The 24,284-nt window shown below is 48.3% G+C and overlaps 1 protein-coding gene across 4 annotated transcripts in view; it reads right to left on the bottom strand.

Moving 5' to 3' along the window:
- TTLL6 (tubulin tyrosine ligase like 6) overlaps positions 1–22,978 on the bottom strand; it is a 46,389-nt gene extending 23,411 nt beyond the window's left edge. For 2 of the 4 annotated variants that reach the window (XM_070773312.1, XM_070773310.1), the window contains exons 1-9: positions 13,606–13,646; positions 12,565–12,683; positions 12,298–12,428; positions 10,557–10,713; positions 9,639–9,782; positions 8,932–9,017; positions 3,412–3,637; positions 1,910–2,085; positions 432–620 (exon numbers count right to left, since the gene is read on the bottom strand). In XM_070773312.1, coding sequence (XP_070629413.1) covers positions 432–620; positions 1,910–2,085; positions 3,412–3,637; positions 8,932–9,017; positions 9,639–9,782; positions 10,557–10,713; positions 12,298–12,428; positions 12,565–12,585 — 1,130 coding nt within the window. In that variant the 5' untranslated portion in view covers positions 12,586–12,683; positions 13,606–13,646. Of the gene's footprint in view, positions 1–431; positions 621–1,909; positions 2,086–3,411; positions 3,638–8,931; positions 9,018–9,638; positions 9,783–10,556; positions 10,714–12,297; positions 12,429–12,564; positions 12,684–13,605; positions 14,468–14,506 lie in introns of those variants that run through there. The other 2 variants (XM_019982640.2, XM_070773311.1) reach the window with 2 other exon arrangements.
- Between the last annotated feature and the right edge of the window lie 1,306 nt (positions 22,979–24,284).

Raw genomic sequence — 24,284 nt, 5'->3', positions numbered from 1 at the left:
GCTGGGCCTCTCTGGTCAAAGATGTGATGGAAATAACTCAGTCACAGGACTCAGGGGACAGGGCTTCTAGAGCTTCTGTCATTATTTGCTGGATGATCCTTTTTCCACTCCATGAAATGGATGGTGGGTAGGCATTGGACTGGATGGGATGAGTCCCTTCTGGTCCTTAAATCTGATACCTGAATGAATCTAGGAAGTAGTTCTGAGGGGTTGGGCTTTCTGGGAGTGGGGTTGGGGTGGCTGTCTTAGGGGTGAGTTTGTAGAAACAGCTTCATATCCACTTACCAACATCCCACACCAAGGAACCTTATGATTCCTGGTCCTTGTGAGACTAAAGCAACTTCATGGCTGCCCCAAGGTCACACCACAGGTCAAGCACTATCTTCTCTTCCCCCAACACCCAGCCACCCTCACCCCAGGAGCCTTCCTACCGGGCATAGACCTCCCGAGCCCTGGAGGTAACTGTATTCTGGAAGAGGGAGTTGTTGTCCTGGAAAAACTTCTCATACTTCTCCGAATTCACACTGGGATAAATCAGGCGGAACCCTCCACAGTTTTCCTTTTCATACTTCTCAGTTTTCTCTACACGCACGGCCTGAAAGCCCTTGACTTCCTCTTTCCTGTTGGGAAGCAGAACACAAGGCTGCAGTTAGGTTTTCTTGGGACCAAGCTTGGAAAGGACATGGCCTTTCCAAGGACATGGATGTCATCTAGGGTGAGACCAAGGCTTTGCACGCAAGAGCGTTCAACCAGCGTTTCCTAAGTAAATGAATACATGAACGTTTCCTGAAAGGAGATTCTAGCCCTCCTGGGACAGCTGGTGTCATAGTGCACTAACAGCTGGTTAGAACAGTCTTCCTGACAGCTCACCAAATTCTCTCCCATTACAGGTAAAGCCCATTTCCCTCTTGGCTTAGCTTCTGACGGGAGGTAGACTGTTACCTTTCCAATCACAGTCCCCGCTACTCTCCTCTGGAGAACCGGCTAAACTTGAGGGCTTCGTGGATAAGCCTGATGAGATTTTATGAGAGCTGATGATCTCATTCCCCCTTACAGCCCCCCAGGAGGTGGAGGTCAGGCCGGAGGATCAATAAGCCCTTTTGATAGTAGGGAAACCAGGAGCCCCTGAGCCATCCAGGGCCAAGTCATGACGAGGAGACTGATTCAGGGGATGCTCCTTAGATGATGCTGCCTCCTTCTCCAAGAGTTCAGTGGAAGGCATCCTGGAATGCCAGGCAGCACACACCTATCGGGCTCTGTGTCCAGACCTGACACTTGCCAGCGAGGTGACCTATACAGGCAGCTCCCCTTTCAGAGTCTTGGTCTTCTTAGCTCCAAAAGCAGGACATACAATCCCCCATGCTACCACCTACCCGCCCCCTCCTTACAGGGAAGACAGTGGACATGAACGTGCTCTGAGAAACACAGTGCCATCCAAACAGAGATGGCCTGATGCCATGGCCTGGTTCCAGAAGTTCAGTTCCGAAGGGTCAGGCTTGTGAGGAGGGCAGGGGCCACTGTGAGATCTGAAAAGCAGCAAAGCCAAGTCCTTGACAGGCTCTGAGACTTCCTTTTCACTCTGCGGACGAAGGCCTCTTTTATAGAACGAAGGCAAATGCTATGCAGCAGGAATGAGGTGTTCCCCACAACCCAGTGACAAGAGGAGAACAGACGAGTGTTCCTTTTTGTAACGACAAATGGTTTTACTTTTTGTATCGGTAATCCCTGGATCTCTTCATATGATATTAACAAACTATATTCATCACATGTACTTATGTCTATAAATTAATCTATTTTTAGGAACAAAGGAATAACCACAGGAAAAACTGTTTAACCTGCCACATCCTGCAAATGGAAACTAATGTTCCAAACAGGATTATCATTTGTTAGAACTGACCCATGACTGTACCTGGTCTCCCGAGAACGACACTGCTGTAGGAACTGTCCCCGCTGTCTTTCCTCCTCCAAGACCTTCTTTTTGTCACAGCTTCTCAGGTTGATCAGGACCAGAGTGTCATACAGCAAACTATCCTTTACCTCTTTATCCAACCAGGAGTCAGTGGAGAAGCTCGGAGAGTGGTTTACCTGTGAGGACAAGACGGCAGCTGGGGAGGCTGGGCAGCATGCAAGCAGGGGGTAAAGCTAAGTGCCCCCTCCACAGAGCCACCTGAGCCCACCTAGGGGCCCTGGCTACCACAATGAGTGGAAGAGACAGGGAAAGAGGGTCTGGACTGGAGCCCCGGTGAAAAAAGGAAGGAGCAGAACCCCCTGCAGTGTAACTAGCTTTATTTCAGTCCTGAATTCCTGAGGAGCATGGCAAGGGGCGGGGGTGAAGGGGCTGCCTTTGGTTTCCCTTCCATCTGGGGTGCATGTGCCCCTCCCGTGTACTGTGCACCCCAGGGAACAGCTGGAAGAGGGCAGTCCAGAGGGCCAGGCTGGGAGGTGGGGAGGGGAAGGGAGTGATGCATTCAGGATCCTGACAGGGGTTAAGGGTCAGGATGGTGGGAGGACTGAGATGACTCATTCCTGCTCACAGAAGAGTACATATTGTTCAGAGGCACTATGTGACATTTGAAGACTTCTAGCAGTTTCTGAAGGCTTGCTCCTGGTAGCTTATTCTGCTCTTTGGTAAGAGCTCTGAACGGCCATATTCTCCTTCCCACCTGCACTTGGGAACAAGGGCTAGGAATGGAGGAAAGGCAAGACCCCAGGAATTTGATATGTAATTCTGGGTCTTCCCCTCTGAGGGCTGCCTCTGTATCACTGGCAGCCGTCACCATCACCTCTGAGTTGCACCACAACCCTGCCCTCGCCCCTGCTTCCGGTGTGTACTCTGAACGGCCGTGGGAGAGGCCTGCTCACACAGGTCCAATCAGGAAGAGACTCAGACACCCAGAAGCTTCTCTTCCTCCTCTTCCCACCACCCCATGGGTCTGGAGGAGACAGGAAACTCACTGAGTGGCCCCCACCCTTTTCCGTGCCCACAGACACTAGGTTGTTCTCTGCTGGTGCTTGGTACTGAATCTAGGCCCCAGATAGCCAGGCCCAGTAGCTCCATCTGATCTCAAATATCCTCCACCCAGCTTTGATGAAGATCAAAGTCTCCTTTCTGTGACGGAGACAACTCTGTTAGAAAAGGTAGAGCTGTCTTTAGAGTCACTCTGTGCCTGAGATCAGAGCTTCTAAGTCTGGGTGGACCTCAAGAAAGCACAAGGAATTCTCTAATTCCCGGCCGTCTACCTCCCTCTGGTGGCCGCTTTTCAGCAAAGGGAGACGCCCCAGGCAGCGAGCACTGGGGAGGCCGTTGCTCGGCAAGTGGATTACAACATGCTAGCTGAGCCAGGAGGGCGGAGGGATGGGACTGACCCCAGTCACAGGTGCCAGCTTCACCCCTCACCCCAACCTCCCTACCTCCAGCAGCCAGGGCTTGAGTTTGTGATCTAACAAAATGTCAAAGCCCAGGATTTCAAAGCAGGCGCTGTTGAGTGTGTGGTGGGGAAAGCAGGTGTGGTAGTTATGCTTGATGATGGGGTAGGCCGAGATGATCGTCTTGATAATAACGTCCTCAATGTCTCTCCAGATCTGCGCCACGTTGTAGCCATGGCTCTCCATGTACGTGTTGAAGGTGGAGAGCTTCCTGGAAGGGAACCATGGGCCATGAGGCAGGGCGGCCCACCTCTGGTCATCTAAGGCCGCAGAATGCTGGAAACTAGAAACTTCTAGAGAGGATAAAGTCCCAAAGCCAGTGCGAGGGACACTCAGGAGCCAGGGTAATAGCTGTGTCAGCTCAGGAGGACCCGCAGGAGGAAACATCTGTGGGCTGGGGCAGGGATTGGCTATCCTGCTGAATGGATGAATTTTAAAAATTGTAAAAACCAACACCCCACATCACAATGTTGCTTTGGTAGCAATGGTTTCTTAGCCTTTGGTGTTAATTAGAAGCACTTAAGGAGTCTTTTAAGACCACTGATATCTGGGTTCCACTTCCACTATCTGAGGGGATTCTGGGGACACTAAAAACACAGAAATATTGTTAATTTTATTCAATGTTAACCCCCTAAAGGGAAGCCCAGAGGGAAAAGGCAACCCCAGGGCATTTCCACAGATAGAGTTACCCACTGTCCCAGGCAAACCAGATAGTCTTGACTTTACAGCTTAAAGTCCCACATCCCAGGAAACCCCTCAGTCACAGGCAAACCAAGATGGCTGGTCCCCCTGTCACAGATATCGGAGAATATCTGCCCCTTGCAGAGAATTTGTGAAGAAATGCTCCAGTCAGCTCTGAGCTGGGCAGTACAGAGACAGGACAAATCTGACAGGTCCAAAAGACAATGGTGGGGACAGATACCAGCCCCCTCACATACACACATGTGTGCACAGAGCCGAAGTAGGAAGTGAAAACATTGGAGGAGGAAATATGGGTGATGCAGGAGAATGAAAAGCAAAGAGAAGAATGAGAAGACAGGAAATACAGCTCAAGCAGCAGTCCATAGATCTGGACCCCAGTCGGTGGAGCCAATGCACACTTACTAAGGGCCTGCTGGTGGCTCCAGTGGTAAAGAACCCACCTGCCACTGCAGGAGACATAAGACACATGGGTTTGATCCCTGGGTGGGGAAGATTCCCTGGAGGAGGGCATGGCAACCCACTCCAGTATTCTTGCCTGGAGAATCCCATGGGCAGAGGAGCCTGGCGGGCTATAGTCCGTGGGGTCACCAAGGGTTGGACACAACTGAGCGACAAACACACTGCTGTGTGTGCAAAATTCATGCGATGAGGGGATCCTGAGAAAGCAGCACCTCTCCTGTGGGAAGCCTAAGGACCATTTGAGGAGCCAGCACACATATGAAACAACCAAAGACGCACTTATAGGACGACAGATAAACAGAGACACTCAGTACAGAGGCACGCCTTTCTACCTGCCACTGTCCAGGATGAAGTGCTGCTCGTAAATGAATTTTCCAGATCACTTGAAGCCAATCCTCTCAAGTGAAAAAAAAAAAGTGTTTAATTTGCCTAACTGGGAAATAAATATTCCCAAAATAGATTAGATACTCCTCTACCATCTTATAATAGACATTATGAATCATAACATAACCTCTTCTTGATGACTCAGGCACATCACAATGAACCCACATTACTGTGTAATTTCATAACGCCCAGTGGTTAGTCCATTCAATTTAACACACCAACTATGTGCCAGGCTCCCTGAAAGATGAAGAAGGCCCCGTGTCTGCCCTGGAGGCCTGCTAAGTTTCCAGTTTTTCTTCTTCACTGCTCCTACTGAGTTTGCAGTCTGGTGGGGATTTACTGCGGGTATGGTTGGTGTCAAGCTAGGAAGCGGGGAGTTTAGGGCAGGTGGGGCAGTCAGTAGGAGAAGCAGATGGTTTCAAAAGGTGAGGAAGAGGAGAATGAAGAGAGGTGAAAGCAAATTGGAGGGAGAGAAGGAAAACACTCTGCCTTAAAACATGGGAAACACCTAGATTCTAAAGCCAGGGCGCCATACTAACCCTCAAGGAACTTAAGTACAACTGGGTACACAGGACAAACATGTGCTCCAAGCAGAGTAGTTACAGGCTACAGTTGATGCTGACCAGGAGGATGGTGGGAGTCCAGAGATGGAGAGGTTTCTGGGGTGATTAGACTCAGATTCCACAGGCTTGTCCTTAGAGATGGAAGACAATTCTCCCATCTGACAAGTGAGGAAACAGAGGCCCACGGAGAAGATGGGTTTCCCCCACGCTGCAGTGGTTATGTGGCTGGACCAGCATCTAGGACCAGGTCAGAGAAGGCAACACTGAGCTTAGTTAGACAGAAGGGCCTTCAAGGATGTTTCCCTATGTTTCCAGGTGGAGCTGAGCAAAGGCAGAGAAGTGGGAATGAGCAAGGCTTGTGTATCAAAAAGCGAGCAAAAGAACATCCTCGGAGAACACCACAGAGTGGATGGTGCAGGCAGTGTTACTAGTAGTTAAGGGCAAGGACCAGACTCAGGAGTTAATTCCAGCTCTGCCACTTTCTAGCTGTGTAACCTTGGCCAAGTTTCTTAACATTATTATACCTGTTCCCTAATATGCAAACTTGGGAAATCATGCCAACTTAATAGTGTCATTGTGAGGATTAAATGTATTGAGGTGTGTACATTTCTCAGAGCAGTGTCTGGCAGACAGCAAGTGCCCAACAAATAAAATGGTAACTATTATTGTAGTAATAATAATAGTGGGAAATGGGGTCTGGTCAAAGCATAGAGCGACTAGAGGAGTTTGAACTGGTGCTCTAGGCACCTGGGAATCATACTGGTTGCCTGAGTGTGGAAGTAATGAGTATATGGAGTGTATAATAATAACAGGAGCCACCTGCATGGGGGTTATGGTTTTTGAGGCCTATTCATACACATCATCTCAGTAAGTTCTTATGGTAAATCTGTTTGAGGCTGGCTGGCCAGGATTCGTTTTTATTGCATCATTTTATTTATCTATTTGTATTTATTTTGTGGGCTGCACTGCACGGCTTGTGGGATCTGATCAGTGAACTGATTAGGGATCAAACCCATGTGCCCCCTGCAGTGTAAATGCGGAATCCCAACCACGGGACCACCAGGGAATTCCCTATCATGTCATTTTATTTATTCGTTTGGCTATGCTGAGCTTTTGATGTGGCATTCAAGATCTTTTAGTTGAAGCATCTAGGATCTAGTTCCTGACCAGGGATTGAACCCAGGCCCCCTGCATGGGAGTGCGGAGTTTTAGACACTGGACCACCAGGGATGTCCCAATCTCATCATTTCAGAGATGAGAAATCGGAGGTACAGAAAGGTTAAGCAGAGGTGCCTGGAGCTAAGGAGAAGAGTGATGAGGTCATGCAATAGTCAAGGAAGAGGCTGAACCAAGGTCAGGCCTGGTGGACAGGAAAGGACTGGGGGAAATTTGAAGGAAGGAACTTCAGAATTCAATGATTTGCTGAAAAAGGAAACATCTGAGATGATACCAAACTCTCCAATCCTGTGAATCAGAAGGTAGAGAGGGGGAAGCTTGGACTGCTGGGGTGGACATGAGGAGAGAGGATGCAAGACATTGGGAAATGCTGAGCAGAAGGCAACACAGACATCCAGGTGCAGCTGAGGAGAGATGGGCCTAGAGAAAGGGTGGATGGTGGACTGCAGGGGGCGGGTAGGAGAGGGGGCTCCAGCAGGGAGGGGGATGGACAAGAGCAGAGAAGTGAGGCCAGGCCTGGGTGAGAGAGGCGACGAGAAAGAAGAGGAAGGAAGGAAGGAAAATACAGGCAGCAGAACAATACTCTACACCCCCACCTTGGTCCTGGCACCACACACACACCGCCCATCACAGTCTGAGGGCCCAAAGTCCATTAGTGGGGTGTTTGTTCTCATAAGAGGAGGGGGATGGTGGTCCTTTAACTACACGCCTCTAGACTAAGGAGAAATCACAGTAACTAGGAGCGCTAGTGGTCTGGGCGCTCTCACAGGTCACGTGAGGCTTGGAGTGACCCTACGAGGTGGGCAGGGCAGGGCATCTCACTGCTCTCATCCTACAGACCAAGAAACAGAGGCTCACAGAGGTGAAGGGACTTGCTCCAGACGACTCAGCCAGCAAGAGTCAGAGCAGGGACTAGAAGCTGGGCCTCACCGAGCCCCGATGTTCAACATGGAACAATGCAGAATGCCAGTGGGTCCCCAAGGACCAGGTGGGCAAAGAGGAGGTCAGGGAGCTGTGGGCAAGATGGGTGGTCGGCACTCTCGGACAAGGGGGAGATCGCCTTCTATCCACCCGACACGTCCCCTTCCAGGAGGCTTAACCTACTGATTTTCCTTTTGCTTTGTGGAATTCTGCTACCGAGGGAGTTGTGAAATTTCCTATGCTTCTCTGATTATCTGAAGCCAAACAGACTCTATTTATCAGTCCTTTAAGCCTGATACAAGAGAAAGATCATGCGCCTTGGAATCTGACAGACTGACATTTGTGTCCAGCTCGAGCATTTATAGCCTGTAATTTTCGGCAGCTTATTTAACCTCTCAGAGGCCCAGTCTCCTCATCTATAAAATGGAGGTGGTGCCTAACTCATAGCTGTCCACCTACAAAGGGGAGGTGATGGCACCTCTGCTATGGTGTTGCAAAAATTCAATGAAAAAAACATGCACACAAAGCACCAACATGGGCCCTGACACACAGGCCTTCCTTGCCCTCTCCCTTTAGCCCGCTGCTGCTGCCAAGTCACTTCAGTCGTGTCTGACTCTGTGCGACCCCATGGACTGCAGCCTACCAGGCTTCTCCGTCCATGGGATTCTCCAGGCAAGAACACGGGAGTGGGTTGCCATTTCCTTCTCCCTTTAGCCTAGTCATCTTAAAACTCAGTGAGACAGGATTAGATGATAATAGAAATGTAAAAGCCACTGGGGAAAATGTAAAAGCCACTCATGCATTCCTCCCATTTCCCCCCATTCTTCTGGGGAAACTTCTAGCCAGCTAGCCACAGGTCATGTCACACCAGGACACCATGCCACATCATTTGAGAATCTCTGTCGGAGCAACACCCCAGGGAACCCCAGGCCTGGAAGGTCCTTCTCCAGTGGCAGACCAGCAATCGATAAATAGCTGTTGGTCTGAAAATGTCAGAAGGGCCAACTGTAATATGAGTATGTTTTGGTGTGTGTGTGTATCCTGCTAGGGAAACAGTTCATGTTTATCTCTCCTCCTCCCAACCCCCTAGGGTTTATGATGTGACCTTCTTTTAATGATTAACAGCCAGAAGGCAGAGACTAAGGCGTCTGTTCTGGGTTTAGAGGAAAAGAAATATTTTTTGAGACCACATGATCTGAGATGGAAACACTGATGGGGTCTGACGGGGTTTGAGGAGAATCACAGAGAGCCACTCTGAGCCCAGCAGGGAAAGAAAAGAGAAGGGGAACCGCTTCCTTACCTCTTGCTGCCAGAGTGAGCATCTTGAAGGAAATTGGCACTGTGCTTATTAATGGAATAATTAGTCAGGTGCATGCAGATATCATTCTGGGGAAAGAGACACAAGTCTGTGGGGTCAGAAGGAAGCGCAGCCTCCCACATCCTCAATGCACCCTCCCATGGGCCCTGGGGTTTAAAGAGAAGGAAGAAGATGTCTTAGGGCTTACATATACTGGCAAAAAGGAGGAAGAAAGAAGGGGTACCCTATAGCTGGAGCATAACACTCCCACTCCTCTGGAGGCTGAGTGGCACTCTGCTGAGGAAGACCTGAGGAACCTTGGGGCCAGGGATGTGGGGGAAGGACTAAGGGCTTGCCCATGTCGTTTTTTTGAGCACCATGGAACTGTGGTTTTGCAGTCAGGCCACGAGTCCCATCCTCGCCTCTTCCTAGTTCTGTGAACTTGGGCCTTGGCCCAAGGTCCTGGACTTTCCTAGTTCTGCTGTCCTTATAACTGGATTTTAGTTTCCTCATCTGTAAATTGGAGATGATAATCCCTATTCTGAGGGCTCTTGGGAAGGCTAAATCCAAGAACAGATACACCCTGTTACACACTAAATGAGAGTCCAGCAAGTGACAGCCACATTCACCCCGCCTTGGGAATGCAGATGTAACTAGGGGTTTTTTACCAGCTTAAAGAGGAAGTGGAGGGAGCGTGGCCCCGAGCTCACCAGGTTGTCTGTGCAGGGATGGGAGTAAGAGGTGGTGGCGAAGCGTGCCAGTCCTTCATTGTACACAAAAATCCTGAGGGGGTCACAGGATGTCATGAGCACATAAATCCGTAAATCGAACTTGAACCCGTCAATGATAAAGGGCTGGGAGGAGAGAACAGAAGCCACACAGCGTCAGAGGAGAAACCCAGACCTGAAGCTCATTAGGGCCCTGTCTTGTGTTTGGTGTCAACTCCAATGTTGCCTGTGTTTAAAAAAGGGTGGCCTGGGCCAGGACTGGAGAGGGAGATGTGGGGCCTGGGCCCTGTGATCCATCACGTGACCCTGTGGAAGTCACTAAACCACACCTGGCCTTTGTTTCCTGATCTGTCGAATGGCACAAGTAAGTAACTACCTTGAAGAGCTCTCCTGGCAATGAAACAAAATAACATGAAGAAGTCCTGTGATGAAGGACATGTTGTCACCCTCCAGGACTGCATATACTACTGTTGCCCTTCTGCCAGAATTCTCATGCAGTTGCAATGCTGATGGCAATGCCAGCCAGGCTTCCCTTCCATGTACCTTCTAGAAGGCTCCCTCTCTGTACTGGGCTTTATCTCCAGCCATGGAGTAAAGCTGGTTGCCCTGATCTCTCCAGAGCTACTTCTCTCTCCCAGAGGAGGTGGGATCTCCAGAGATTAGTGGCTGTTAGAGGCAAGGGGCCAGCCTGGCAGGGCCAGACCAACCTCCAAGGGTGCAAGGGCACGCTGGCCTAGGCACATGTCACCTCTCCAGTCAGAAGGCTTGGTCTGACCAAGTACAAGGCAGAAGATGGGATTCAGCATCACTCCCTCCCTGCCCTCCCTTCCCTAGTTTCACAGTGAAGCTACAGCCTGAGGGTGCATGGATGATAAATAAATAGTTATGATGAGGAAGTACCTTTGAGATATAGAGCTGACAGATCATATCCTCCCCTGGTTTGATTTCTTTCACTGTTCGGGTGATGAATATACCTTTCCCTTGGCAGCCCGAATCCGGCTTACAGATGTAAGTCTTATTTTTTCTTGACCTGCTGTAGTTCTGCAAATCTCCCCAGCTACCAGAGCAGGGAGGGAATGAGACACCTTTAGCTGGGGATCAGCGAAAATGAAAGCTCTTTATTTTTTTAAAAAAAGCTACAAAAACCCTGGAATTGACAGACAGATGCCCAGAGATCTGGAGAGATAGTGGAGCACACACAGTGGAGAGTGGATGGGCTCTGGAGGGAGATCAGAGCTGGATTTAAACCCAGGCAACATCACTCACCAGCAGTGTGGCCCTTTGCATGGACTTGATCTCACTAAACCTCAGTTCCCTCATCTACACAATGTGGACAATGGCAGTTATCTCATACATGACACAGTGCAGGCAAGGTGTTGGTACATGCCTCACTTCCCATAAAAGTAACTGTGATCCACGCAGTTTGGCTTTGAGTTTACAGATAAGAGATGTGGAGTTCTGAATCTGACTCAAGCCCTGACAAATGACGTGACTTTGGATCTCCTTCCCTGCTCTGGACTTCAGCTTTTCCTCTGTAACACCTCCACTCTAGCTAGAGGGACAGGGAAAGTGCTATCTTTTTATTTTAATTTTTGGCCTCACCCCATGGCATTTGGGATCTTAGTTCCCCAACCAGGATTGAACCTGCACCCCCTGCATTGGAAGGTGGAGTCTTAATCACTGGACCACTGGGGTAGTCCGGCAAATGCTATCTTTGAATGTACTCTGAAGAAAGTATACTCAGAAGCAAGCAACCAACTTAAAGCATTCTAAATCTCAGCCTTGCAATACTTCTTGTTTTCCATTTAACTCAAAGGAGCTTTGTGGCCACTGGAAAAGTCATGTAACTACAATGTCTCTCAGTGGCCAGGAAATCTGGAGGAGCCTGCTGACCTGATGACAAACACATTTCCTTCTAAGTTGCAGCTAAGCTCTGCCAATTGTTCTAGACAAGTCTGAAAAGGCTGGGCACCCTGGTGCTCTTGGTTTGGGAAAGCACTCAGTGGAGCAGGGACAGTGGGACTCCTGTGGGGCCCCTGCCCTATGAACATCATTCTGATGGCAATGCTTCTGTACCCCCACCTCCCCACCTCATCCAGACACCGGACTGTACCCAGGTCATGCTCATGTCACCTCACATTTCTCCTGCTTCTCAGCGGTGTGGTCCAGAGTACTTTATGTACCAGGAATGGATGTCCAGATGGATATAGTAAGACAGAGATGGGAAAAGGCTGACTGCCATGTCCTGCCATGGGTCAGAGGTCAGGCATCCCTCCCTGCTCCTAATGGTTAGAGGGCTCTAACTATCACCTCACTCCCTCCAGAAGTGCTCGAAGGCCTCAAAAATTCAGAAACTGCACAGTGAAAGGACTGGAACAAGTTCAAAATTAACAGCTTTCAAGGTGAGAACAAACTCTCAACCCAACTGTGGGCACAGGCTCCAAGGCACCCAGCCCCTAAATGTCATCTAATTTTACGGGCAGAGCCTTGTGTTTTCTCAACCTTTGACACACCCTTTATCCCTTCTCTTCCTGAAGTGAGAGAAATGGAAGATCCCATGGGAAGGGAAAGTAGTAACCAGGGTTAGGGGCAAGAGGAAAATGTAAACTGGGGGGTGGGGAGTGGAGAAAGGGGCACTCACTCAGCAGGAAGACACCAGGTCCTCGGGAAAAAGTGGAAATCTTTCGGGAACATCTTCAACATGCGGCTCATATTCCTGGCCAGCAAGTCCTTGCGGCAGATTTCACTCATCCCTGGGAAGTGATTGATTTTCTGCAAAGGAAGCCGAAGTGGTGAACAATGGGGCCCAGAGGAGCACCCAGGAGCTCCCCTTTGGGGTAGTCATAAGAGTGGGGCCCCACAGGGTCGATGCCACGCTTACACCGAGGACCAGCTCTGACCCAGATACCTGGTAACTTTTCATTTCCATCACCCGTTCCAGTGACACTGAGAAGTCAGTCCAGTAGAGAGTCCAGTCGTCATTTTCTCCTCCCTCTCGAAGGCCATACTGTTGGGCGGCCCTACGCACTGCCAGGAGGGAGAGGAAGAAAGACCCAAGGGGGAAAGTGGGGAAGAAGCATGAGAGGGGGAGGTTACGTTCCTAGGTGCTCCCAGACTATACACGGAAGCCAGACTAGTGGGCTCCTTGGGACCGGAAGCCATCTTGCCCCATCTGGACATGCCATTGCCGAGAAAGGAACACAGAGAGTCAAAAGCTATTGGAGAGCATGGCCTGTGCCCAGCGATCACCACAAAAGGTTTTCTGAGGTCAGTGTTTCACCCACCCTTGCCAGGAAGCAGGCCTTGGCTTTCCTCCAAACACTAGCACTGAGTATTCAGGGAATATAAACTAATCCTTAACATCAGCCAAAACCAAGCTTAATTAGTAAGGTAAATTGACAGAAGAAAACTACACAGTGTATTTCAAAACCACACACATCCTTCTTTCCTGGTCCCTATTAATAACTGGGAGCTGACTCCAACACAAATTCAAATACCTTCAAGGACCTGGAAAGGAAGAAGTGCCTGTAGTGACCCAAAGAGTCAGGACCAGCCTAAAGCACCCAAATTCAAAGTGAAAATAATGACACTCTGCTCTGCAGTCAAAGTAGGTCTGCAGGTCATCTTTCGCCCATGGACTGCCAGTTTGTAACTTGTGCTCCAAAAAAGAGCCATTGATTGCAGCCATCGCTGCCAGCTCTTCAACAGATCCCCCAATAACCATCAACAGGAACTATAGATAGTGGAAGTACACACCACTGAGATCAAAACTCGTATTTTCTTGGAATGAGATACCCAACCTTCTCAAATAGTTCATTGGACTGGGAGATGCAAAGAACACAATTAGAACCCCTTTCCTGTCCTCAGGAATATGTGAGTGACCCTTCCCAACTCTTTGGGGGAATCTGGTGGGGTCCCCATGGTGGATGCGTTGAGGGCAGATGCTCACCACTCTCATATCGGCAGCTGGATAGATTGATCACCAATCATCTGGAAAAGAGAAAGGGGAAAGCACCAAGACAGAGACAGACACACTTGCCAGAACAAGTGACTGCATGCAAAAACATCCAGCCCCATGGGAGCTGAGTGAACTCTCAGTGGCCACACTGAGCCTGCTTTGACCATCCCTGTTACCAGGGACACACACCCCTGTAGCTGCAGAGTGACGGGAAACATGGGTGCAGAGTACTGTTGCTCTGCCTATGAGCTAGAAACTCTGTATTGTGATTATCGCTGATTTTGAAGCTTCACATTAACATCATCACTCCTCAATCCTCTAATTCCAGTGGCCCATCAGGAATAGGAAGCGAACATCTTTTTGGCCAAAATATTTAATGGTCTCCCTCCTATTGCCCCCGATTAAGGGAAGCTATGAGTTAGAAAGCAGATAAGATGTCAGATATCAATCAGTCTGAGGAGTGATTCATTCCCCCCTCACCAAGAATGGAGTAGGGTATGGCAAAATATTAAATAAGAACTGGAATACAGAAGCCACAGTCAGATCCTAAGAAATCAATGTGGTTCTGTTACATTTAAAGTATACTGAATCCCCAAGACAATAAGTGCTCTCTTAAAATGAGGAAATCGTCTCTCCCCACACAGTTTTTCAAAAGGCATTCTAACAACAGAATAAAGATGAGGACAGGTGTGGTTTTAGATTACACACACCATTATTTGATTCTATAAAACAGATAATCAAAAGTAGGTTCTTTTTTATATGAACCAAAAATGGTGTGACTTACTCCACAGTTTCTCCTTTACCTACTCCTTCGCAGCTGAGGCCCCCTCCCCTCCAGGTCCCTCCTGCTTTTCCCAACATGGATCCCCATTCCCCATCTTGCAATCCTAACCTCTTTTTCTTCCTCTTCTTCTTGCCTTGCTGATGGGCACTCTGAAGCCCCCTTTGCGCCCCAATGTTCTCTCTCACAAAAGCCATGGTGATGATTTCTTTAGAATCTTCTATAGAACCATCCTCTTTCTCTTCTGAGTCTGTCCCTTCCTCTTCTTCCAAAGGTAGGCACTGGAGCATCTCCCCTGCCTGCGAGGAGGCTCGGGGGAAATACTGCCCCCGCCTCTACCCTGGAGAGAGGGCAAACAGAATGGCAGTTACTCAGATCCACCTGCAGGGGGACCCCCTCCCTTGCTCATGTGGGCGGTGGGCCAGCACTCAGAACCAGACAACAGGTTGCAGTGCATGAAATGCTACCTCACCTCCACGGTTCGTGCAAGCTCCAGCAAGGAGCTGATTCCACCTTTTGCCATGACTATGACCTTGGGGACTCACTCAGCCAACTCTGGCCTTGGTTTTTTCCCTCCTGGGGTTTTCAGCATCATAGCAAGCTGAGATGCTATGCCCGGCACCAGGTAAACAGTCTTATTAAACTGAGTGTCTGGAGACAGCCTCAGAACTGAGCCCTGAGCCTCCCTAGCTGAGGGAGTTGGTCCCCATGGTTGTAGACGGGGTGCTTTGAGGAGGTCTGTTAACTATTCAGGCACTGCACCAAACATCCCGCATGCAACTGACATTCACAAATGCAGGACTGACTTGTAGCTGACTGAGCAAGACTCCAGCCCAGGGTCAGATGCAACCCTTCAGAGACTTCAACCACAGAAGAGGCTACAGTGTCTCCCTCACCATCCAATTCAAAATAAAAGCAAGACAAAATAATAAAATACCTACAAGGAAGTCCAGCAAAGTTTTCATCCCCTAACCCCACCTCCATGATGACTTCCTTGATGCTTGCTTGAAATTTCAAAATCAAGTTTTTCGACGTGGATTTTAATGCCCTTGCTTCACTAATCCTTAGGAATGTGTTTAGTCTGCCTTTGGGTAGCTAGAACTGCCCAGGCCCAATGAACTGATTCATATCCCCTTCACATCTGAGGCTTCTATGACCATAAAACCAGATTTCTGGTACATTCTCCTCACCTCCCCAAACCCCACCAACCTCTTCATTATTTTAATCCCTCTGATTTGATGCCAATAGTCCTCTTGCTAATTACCCTATTCTTTCCTCAAAACTCCTTGGCTTTTAAAAAATGGTTAATATCTTTACTACAATTTATTCTAATTTATTATTATCATTGAAATACTGTTAATGTTATAACATTAAAGGAAGCTCAGAAAAGGGCAAGGTGGGAAGCCACCTGTAACTAACAGAGCAACTTTGGCCTTTTCGTGCATTCTCTTTTTTTTAATGTGGACAATTTAAAAAGTCTTTATTGAGTTTGTTACAAAACCGCTTCTGTTTTATGTTTTGGTTTTTGGCCACAAGGCACGTGAAATCTTAGTTCCTGGCCCAGGGATCAAACCTGTGTCTTCTGCATTGGAAGGCAAAGTCTTAGCGACTGGACCAGAGGGAAGTCCCTTGTATATTCCTTTTTATTCTAAAATTCTAATTATCGTTAGTCTTATATAATTATATAAGTCTTACATATGTCTTATATAATTAAGTCTTATATAATTATAATTATATAATAAACAACATTTGATCTGCTTTTTGTCCCTTACTATCATATCATAACCATTCTTTTGGTTGTGGCAAAGTTTACATAGTTCTAGCTTTTCATCATTGTGTAATAATATCCCACTGAAGGAATGTGTCTGAATTTAACCAGCCGTTGCAATTAAATGCAGTTATTGGCAATGAAAGTTGCTTTCAATTCTGCTATTATATAAATAGCTCTAAAATGCACACTTTCATGTATAGAAGAGCCTTTATTTCTTTAGGATTATAGTCTTAAGATATTTATCCAGAACCAGAATTACTAAATTAATGGATATGGAAATTATGTAGCCTCTGATATTTTATTTATTTATTTATATCGCCATGTTATTTCCCAGAGGGGTTCCAACAATTTCAGCTACCACCAGCAGCATGCAATTACAGCAGGCTCAGCAGAGTCACACAGCCTCTTGGGAATCACCTCCCCTCTATACCCAACCTTGCTAATTCTAGACAACTTCGATACCTTACAGCCGTGTTTTATTTAACATTATGATACCCTGCCACCACTCTCCATTTCTTTTTCAAACCAAGATGGGGGAGGGTGCTCTAATTCAGAGGCTACCTATGAATAATTTAATAATAAAACCCTACATGGACATAATTCCTTAGGTTTTCCAAAGAATTTTCACATACACCATCTCACTGAATGCTCGTAGCCACCACTGAGAGGAACAGCAGAGCTCTTAAGTGGCCAAGAACTGCCCCTGGTTTCTCTCTCTTGCTAAAGAGGGCTGTTCCTCACAGCCAAGACATCTGTGGTGACGCCTGCCCTGAGCAAGGGGAGAAAGGCTGCACTCAGTGCAATTAACGGATGAAACCTGGGCGTTGTGCGTCAGTTTTTCTCAGTGAACAGGCATATTCTTGGAAAAGTTCAAGAGGACTGCAGTACATGAAATCTTGACCTTGGACTGCTCGCTTCCTGCCAGGTAAACGGCCGGCTCCCCTCCCCTGGCCTCCACAATGGCTCCTGTTTACCAAGCCCTCTAGGAGGAGTGGCTCCGTTTACCTAAAGGTTAATGTTAACTTGAGGAGGGAAAACTGACCCTGAATCTGGCCTCTGGAGTTGCAAGTTGTCTTTGCCCTTTTTCAAATCCTTGCCCAAGTGGTAAAAACAAGTCATGGTTGCTTGTATTTGTCTGCCTCAAAGAGAACAACAACAACCCCCCCTAAAAAAAAAAAGCCAGTCAAATTCTGTTTACTCTTGCACAAGACAGCCTCGGGCACAGAAGGCAAGGAAGGGACAGAGCTTGTGTAGTTCTGTGGGTTCATCATGGCAGACTTGCCCACCTTCCTCTGTAAACTAGGCTACATGAGACACACTTGGAAGGCACCCGAGACAGATGCAAGACAGCAGACAACAGCCATTGCCACATGTGACTATTTTCGCTTTGTCTTTGGGAGCTTTCTCTTCCTCAGCCCTCTTCTTCCTGTTTCATACCCAAGGCTAAATCCTGTTGGCTTCTCTCCAGCCCCTAAAAGAGAACAGCTCACTCAACATTTGTCACCAGGGTTTGCCTCCTGAATCTAGCCTACAGAAATGTTTACTTGCCCCACAGTGGTGGTCATCACTGTTAGAGATGTAAAAAAGAAGTAGCTGCCAATAACTGGGAAATGTAGATCTGTCATAAAAATCTAGATGTCCATTCCTTTCAGAAAAGGAGGTCCCCATAGCTTCAGACCAGCAATCAACCAGAACAGAGCAATGGCTCCCTCTCTAGACATTTTCCAGTCTGCCTCAGTCCCTATCATTCCCTGTTGTCTCCCTGATTCAGGGGCCAAGTGACAGTTACCCTCATGTTATTGTTTTCCATTTAGCAGCATTAAGAGAGAGAGGAAACACTTTTGTATGCCCCAGATCACTGCTCTTTCATTTAGGCTCCACGTCTGACCCCACAGACATCTGAATTTACTCAGACTCTGCTAGCGGATCTCAACTTTTTTTTCCCAGTCTCAGCAACTACTCCCTGTTAACCTGGGGGTTCCTACCTACTCTTCTGTCTTAAAATTTGGTCAAAAGCAATCTTGTAGCCTTGAGAAATCAAAAGAGGTGAGGCCACAGATTCAAAGAACAAGGTTAAGGAGAATGCAAAGAAGGGAGGGGGGCTGCTGCTGGCATCCTGAAATACGGTACTTATATCCTAGTGGAAGGGCCTGTGCCTGATGCTGAAGCTCCAATACTTCAGCCACATGAGAAGAACTGACTCATTAGAAAAGACCCTGATGCTGGGAAAGACTGAAGGCAGGAGGAAAAGGGGATGACAGAGGATGGGATGGTTGGATGGCATCACCGATTCAGTGGACATGAGTTTGAGCAAGGTCCGGGAGATGGTGAAAGACAGGGAAGCCTGGCATGCTGCAGTCCACGGGGTCACACTGAGTAACTGGCAACAACAACAAAGGGCCTGTGCAGTCAGGGATGTGGCTTTAAACCACTTACTAAGAGGCAGCTGTACGCAAGTGGCTAAGAACTCAAGATTCTGGAGTCTATCTGCCTAGATTTAAGTCCATGCTTTGCCACTTCCTAGGCGTGTGGTCTCAGGCAATTTACTTATCATAACAGCTCTCTGCCTTAGCTTCCTCAGCTGTAAAATGGTGTACCCCAGCCATGAGAATTAAATGTAGTAATTCGTTTGAGTTAATACAGTCTGCTTAGGAGAGTGCCTGGCACATAAGCAGGTGCTCACTATTTGCTATCATTCTCAGCTGTGTGGCCCTGGACTGTGACTTCTCTGATGGAAGAGGCTATTGTGAATTCTCAACTCTTGCCACAGTGTCTGACACATAACAGAGATCCCTATGCTTCTTGAATGAATGGACTGGAAGGATGAATAAACGCAGGAACTAGTCTCACTTTTCTAAGATTCCTTTTCCTCATCTATATAATAGAAATGTTGTGTGAGCATAAAAAATAACTTTTTTTAAGCATTGACTTTGCATCCTTTCATACGGAAGGCATTTAAAACAGTTTCATTCACTATAATAGTAAATACTATTTACAACCTACTTACCTAGACTACTTAGCACGCATGCGTGCTAAGTCGCTTCAGTCCTGTGAGACTCTGTGTGACCCTATGGACTGTATAGCCCACCAGGCTCCTCTGTTTGTGGGATTCTCTAGGAGTGGGTTGCCATGCCCCCCTCCAGGGGGTCTTCCCAACCCAGAGATCAAACCCATGTCTCTTACGTCTCCTGCGTTGGCAGGCAGATTCTTTACCACTGGCACCACCTGGGAAGCCCACTTACCAAGTATAACAGGTATTAATTATACTTACCAAGTATAACAGGTATTAATTATACTAAAGCACTTTACATACATACTGTCTCATCTCATCCTCATAATATCATACCATAGATACTCTTACTTCTACTACAGATGAGAAGGCTGAAACACAGAGAGGGTAAGAGGCAGACCTGGGATTAGAAGCTATATTCATATTCATCTGACCCCACATCCTGTCTCTCCTCTACACTCCATCCACTGCCTTTTCCTCTCTGCCAATCACCCGTAAACGACCATAACCATAAAGTGAAGCGACTGATTTCCTAGCTCCCAGAAGCAGTCTAGTGATGTTAGCCTCTTAAGAATCAGCTGGTCCCACACCATTTTCCTTTAAGCCAAATACTTCTAAATCCCCACTTCCAACAAGGGGCCTGGATCTCCCCAGATCTGACATAATCTGAGACCAGCCCTATTGTTCCTACTGTGTATGTATTTTTACTCTGTTTCTTTCCCTTCTTTTCGCCAGTGTCCACACTGTACCAGGGCTCTTATTTGAGTGTAATTAGAGCATGTTCCAGTGGGATTCCTGAATATTACAGTGGGGAGGAACCTTGGAAATTGTCCAGTTCAGCCTGTTTGCTTCTTAGAGGTTTTGAAATCCCCCTCCCAGCTAGCGGACAGGGACAACTTGTAGAAAGCCAGAGAGAAGTCAGCAGAGCCAGGATCAAAGCCCCAGCTTCCTGCCCTTCTACATAGCTTTCCATTATGCCAGTTAGTGGGCAGGCAATATAGACCAAGGGACTTAGGGAGTTAAAGCAAAAACAACATACATACTATGCTGCACAAATATATGTAGCAAACATAGCAAATATCATCTTCAGTTCTTCTTGATGACACAAGACACAGTCAATTCCCCTTCCTAAGTAAAATAGTTAAGACAGTGGGAAAAAACCCTGTTTGCATTTTGGTATGGGATTTGATCTTGGGATCTTCCAAGCAGAGGTTGCCAACCAAAGCCTAGTGACAGCATGAAAATGACTTCCATTGGCCACCAGGGGGAGGGGATGAGCACCGGGAGAGCTCCACGCAAGCAAACACAACGCAGGTTACTTGGAGAGACCCATTTCCACTTCTCAAAGACTACACATGTTGACTACTCTTGGCCCGAGAGGTGCTACAGAAGGGTGGGAAATGTTTAGTGCTTTCCTTTGCTAGGCTGAATTAATATGTTTAGTTGCTCAGTCATGTCCGACTCTGCAACATAGACTGCAACCTGCAAGGCTCCTCTGTCCATGGGGATTCTCCAGGCAAGAATACTAGACTGGGTTGCCATGCCCTCCTCCAGGGGATCTTCCCAACCCAGAGATTGAACTCAGGTTTCCCGCATTGCAGGCAGATTCTTTACTGTCTGAGCCACCAGGGAAGCCTGAGAATACAGGAATGGGTAGCCTATCCCTTCTGCAGAGAATCTTCCCAACCTAGGAATCGAACTGGGGTCTCCTGCATTTCAGGCAGATTCTTTACCAGCTGAGCTACCAGGGATTAATATGGGGGTCTGTAAAAGGGAGGAAAGAATCATTTGGTTGTTAAGTGTTTCAAATGTTAGCCTAGTTTTTTTAACCCTGACCTTCACAACCTAGGCTTTTCTTTTGGTCTGTAGGAATTCATTCAGCACTGAAGAGTTTTCCTACTGTGTCTGCCTGTGATTTCCTTCTCTTCTTCCAAATAATAGGTTTTCCTGCACTCCACTCACCTTTTCATCTTTTAGTCCTCATTCCCCTACCAGAAGCATAGAACGCCTCTGTTAGCTATTAGAAAAGATAGAAGTAGATAGGGCAAAAAAGATATGGAGTAAGATCTCTGGATCTTGCTTTTAGCTTTGCCTCTTTGACATAGGATATCATATTTAGAAGCCAGTGCTTATATTCTCCCTCATTTCCTATCTTTTCTGTCATTACAGAATCACCACTAAGATTAATATCCAGGAAAGTGCTTTGAACTTTGAAGCGGGCAGGATAAAATAAAATGCCTACTATGGTCCTCCACTCCTTCCCCTACTCTAGCAAGGTTATTTTTTCTGCCTCTTGTTACCAGAGTCAATTTGAGCACTATTTGGTCTATATTTTAGCATAAAACTATGACTTCAGAAAGGAAGGGCTTCCCTGGTGCCTCAACTGGTAAAGACTCTGCCTGCAATGTAGGAGACCTGGGTTCAATCCGGGGTTGGGAAGACCCCTTGGAGAAGGGAACGGCTATCCACTTCAGTATTCTGGCCTGAAGAATTCCATGGACTGTATAGTCCATGGGGTCACAAAGAGTTGGACACGACTGAGACTTTCACTTTCACTATGGTCTTTTGGCTTTTCATTCTATCCACCCTTTGAATTTCAGCACAGGGCCTGAAGGGACCCTTAGCAAAACCCAGACTAACAAGGGAGGCACTCAACTATTCAAGGGTTTTGCCAATAAGTGCTGAGAATAACTGGCCACGTTCCCTGCGAACAAGAAACTTGCTGACTCAGATGCCATCTTTTATTCTGCTAGAAATCAAGGCATTCTGCAAGACTGGAAGATGCAATTTTCAGGCAGGCTCATACCCAGTCATTTTCTCCACATTACGCAGTCGGACATGACTGAAGCGACTTAGCAGCAGCAACTAGCAAAGACAGATTGGTTCTGGATCCAAACCCCACCTCTACCACTTACTATAACAGAAGCGTGACTGTGGATGAGTGAGTCTCTCTGTACCTCAGTTCCCTCGTAGGTAAAATGAAAATAATATTCACCTCATGAGGTTGCTTTAAAGATTACGTGAGTTAATATATCTAAAGCTCTTAAAGTAATGTTTGGTTCAAAATAAGGGCTATTGTAAAATGAAAATGTAATTGTGGCACTGGTATACACAATAAATAACTTAAGTGCCTAGCACATACTAGGGTTTAGTAAACTGTTAACTCCCTTCCCACGTTCATTCCTATTAATAAATGTTACGTTTTTCCCTAGGGTTCAAGTCCCAAAGAATTTTCCTCAAGCCTAGAAGGGTTTTCCTTCAGGAAGGTGAAAAATAACGCCTAGAAGTGAAAGAAAAAGGAGATAGGTTATTTGCTGCTGCTGCTGCTAAGTCGCTTCAGTCATGTCCGACTCTGTGTGACCCCACAGACGGCAGCCCACCAGGCTCCCCTGTCCCTGGGATTCTCCAGGCAAGAACACTGGAGTGGGTTGCCATTTCCTTCTCCAATGCATGAAAGTGAAAGTGAAGTACCTCAGTCGTTTCCGACTCTTAGCGACCCCATGGACTGCAGCCTACCAGGCTCCTCTGCCCATGGGATTTTCCAGGCAAGAGTACTGGAGTGGGTTGCCATTGCCTTCTCCGAGGTTATTTGCAGAGGGCTGGAAAGGAGGTAGGTTATTTGCAGAGGGCTGGAAAGGAGGTAGGTTGTTTGCAGGGGGCTGCGCTGCCACGAGAAACAGAGTGTCTTTCTGTAAGGATTCTTCAGACAAAGGAAGAAAGGTGGTCAGGAGAAGGATCCGAGGATGAGGAATGAGGAAAGGGACAGAGCTGTGCGATTCCCAGGGATCTCTGGTATCTCAGGGACAGCTCCCTGGGGTCAACGATTTGGGGAAATCGAGGGAGGGCAGGAAGTGAGGGTGCGCACAGAGGGCGACCCAGGTTTGGGAGGAAAGGTAGGTTAGGAAAGAGTGAGGAGCTGGGAAAAGAATGGCTGGTGTGTGAGAAAGGTACTGGCATGGGGTCCTGAGGATGAGAAAAGGGAGTGAGAATATTTCAGCAATGAACTGAGTATGGGGCGTGGAAGAGGGCAAGCGATACCTAGACCTGCTGAGAAGAGGTGGGCTACAGGAGAACCGAGAGAAAGCAGGGGCGTGCGGGAGGCTTTTGCCACAGAATGCCACCAGGGAAGGGCAGAGGGGTGGCCTTGGGAAACTGGGCACCGTGGGGGACGAGGGGGACATGTAGAACCCGGTTTTCACTGGCGAGGCACTAGGAGGCCGCAGTCTGGGGGCAGCAGCGGGCTTTGGGGCGCTCTTACCCGCAATTCCTATTCCCCCGTCTCGCCCCCGCTTGCCGCCCGTATAGTTCGCAACCACACTCGTGGGTCCCCTCCTCGGAGACACGCTCCCTCTGGCTGCCAGACAACCCCTAACCCCAACCCTAGCCGCTCCTAATTTGGGGTCCACCCGGCCCCCCTATTTGCATATAGGGCTTTCCAGGGCTTCGATTGGCCCCTTCGGTAGTTGGCATGCCCCCAGCCTCCCGAATCCAGTTAACCGCTCGGAGAGAAGCGCCCGAGGTCGTCCCGGGAGACGCCGAGGACGCTGGGACGCGGGGCCGCGCTCCAGCCGCGCGAGGCGCAACTACCGCTTGCCCTCCGCGGGTCCCCGCCTTACCGGATCCGCCCAGCCCTCCCCGGTCCGCCCCGCCCCCGGGTCCTTGGGGGACCCGGCCCGCGCCGTCCGGGCGTCGTGCGCAGGCGCGGCTTGAACGTCGGGGACCGGAGCGAATCAGAACGTCTGATTCTGGAGCTCCAGGGGCGTTAGTCGGTCCGAGCGAAGGGAGCCTTGGGCCTTAGGCACTCTGTAGAGGGTAAACATCCACTACCCGGAGCAGGAAACACCGAGCGGAGAGGGCTAGATTGAAACCCAAGTCGAGATCTCAGGTTTCCTGTGTAACCTCGGACAGCCGACGTGACCTGAGACTTAGCTTCTTTAGCAGTAAAATGGGTATCACAAGCCTGTGACGAACCGCTCAGGCTTATTGAATCATGATACCTCAGAGGGTGGGAGGGGGGGCCGTAGGGGGGGCCCTGACCCCGCCACTGAACTGGCCAATAAGAAAGAGCCGCCCAGGGCTCAGGGGTTTTGACTTCTCAAAACAACACC

Source organism: Bos indicus, chromosome 19, assembly GCF_029378745.1.
Source record: "Bos indicus isolate NIAB-ARS_2022 breed Sahiwal x Tharparkar chromosome 19, NIAB-ARS_B.indTharparkar_mat_pri_1.0, whole genome shotgun sequence".
Lineage (NCBI taxonomy): Eukaryota > Metazoa > Chordata > Mammalia > Artiodactyla > Bovidae > Bos > Bos indicus.
This window is presented reverse-complemented; position numbering and strand designations above follow the sequence as displayed.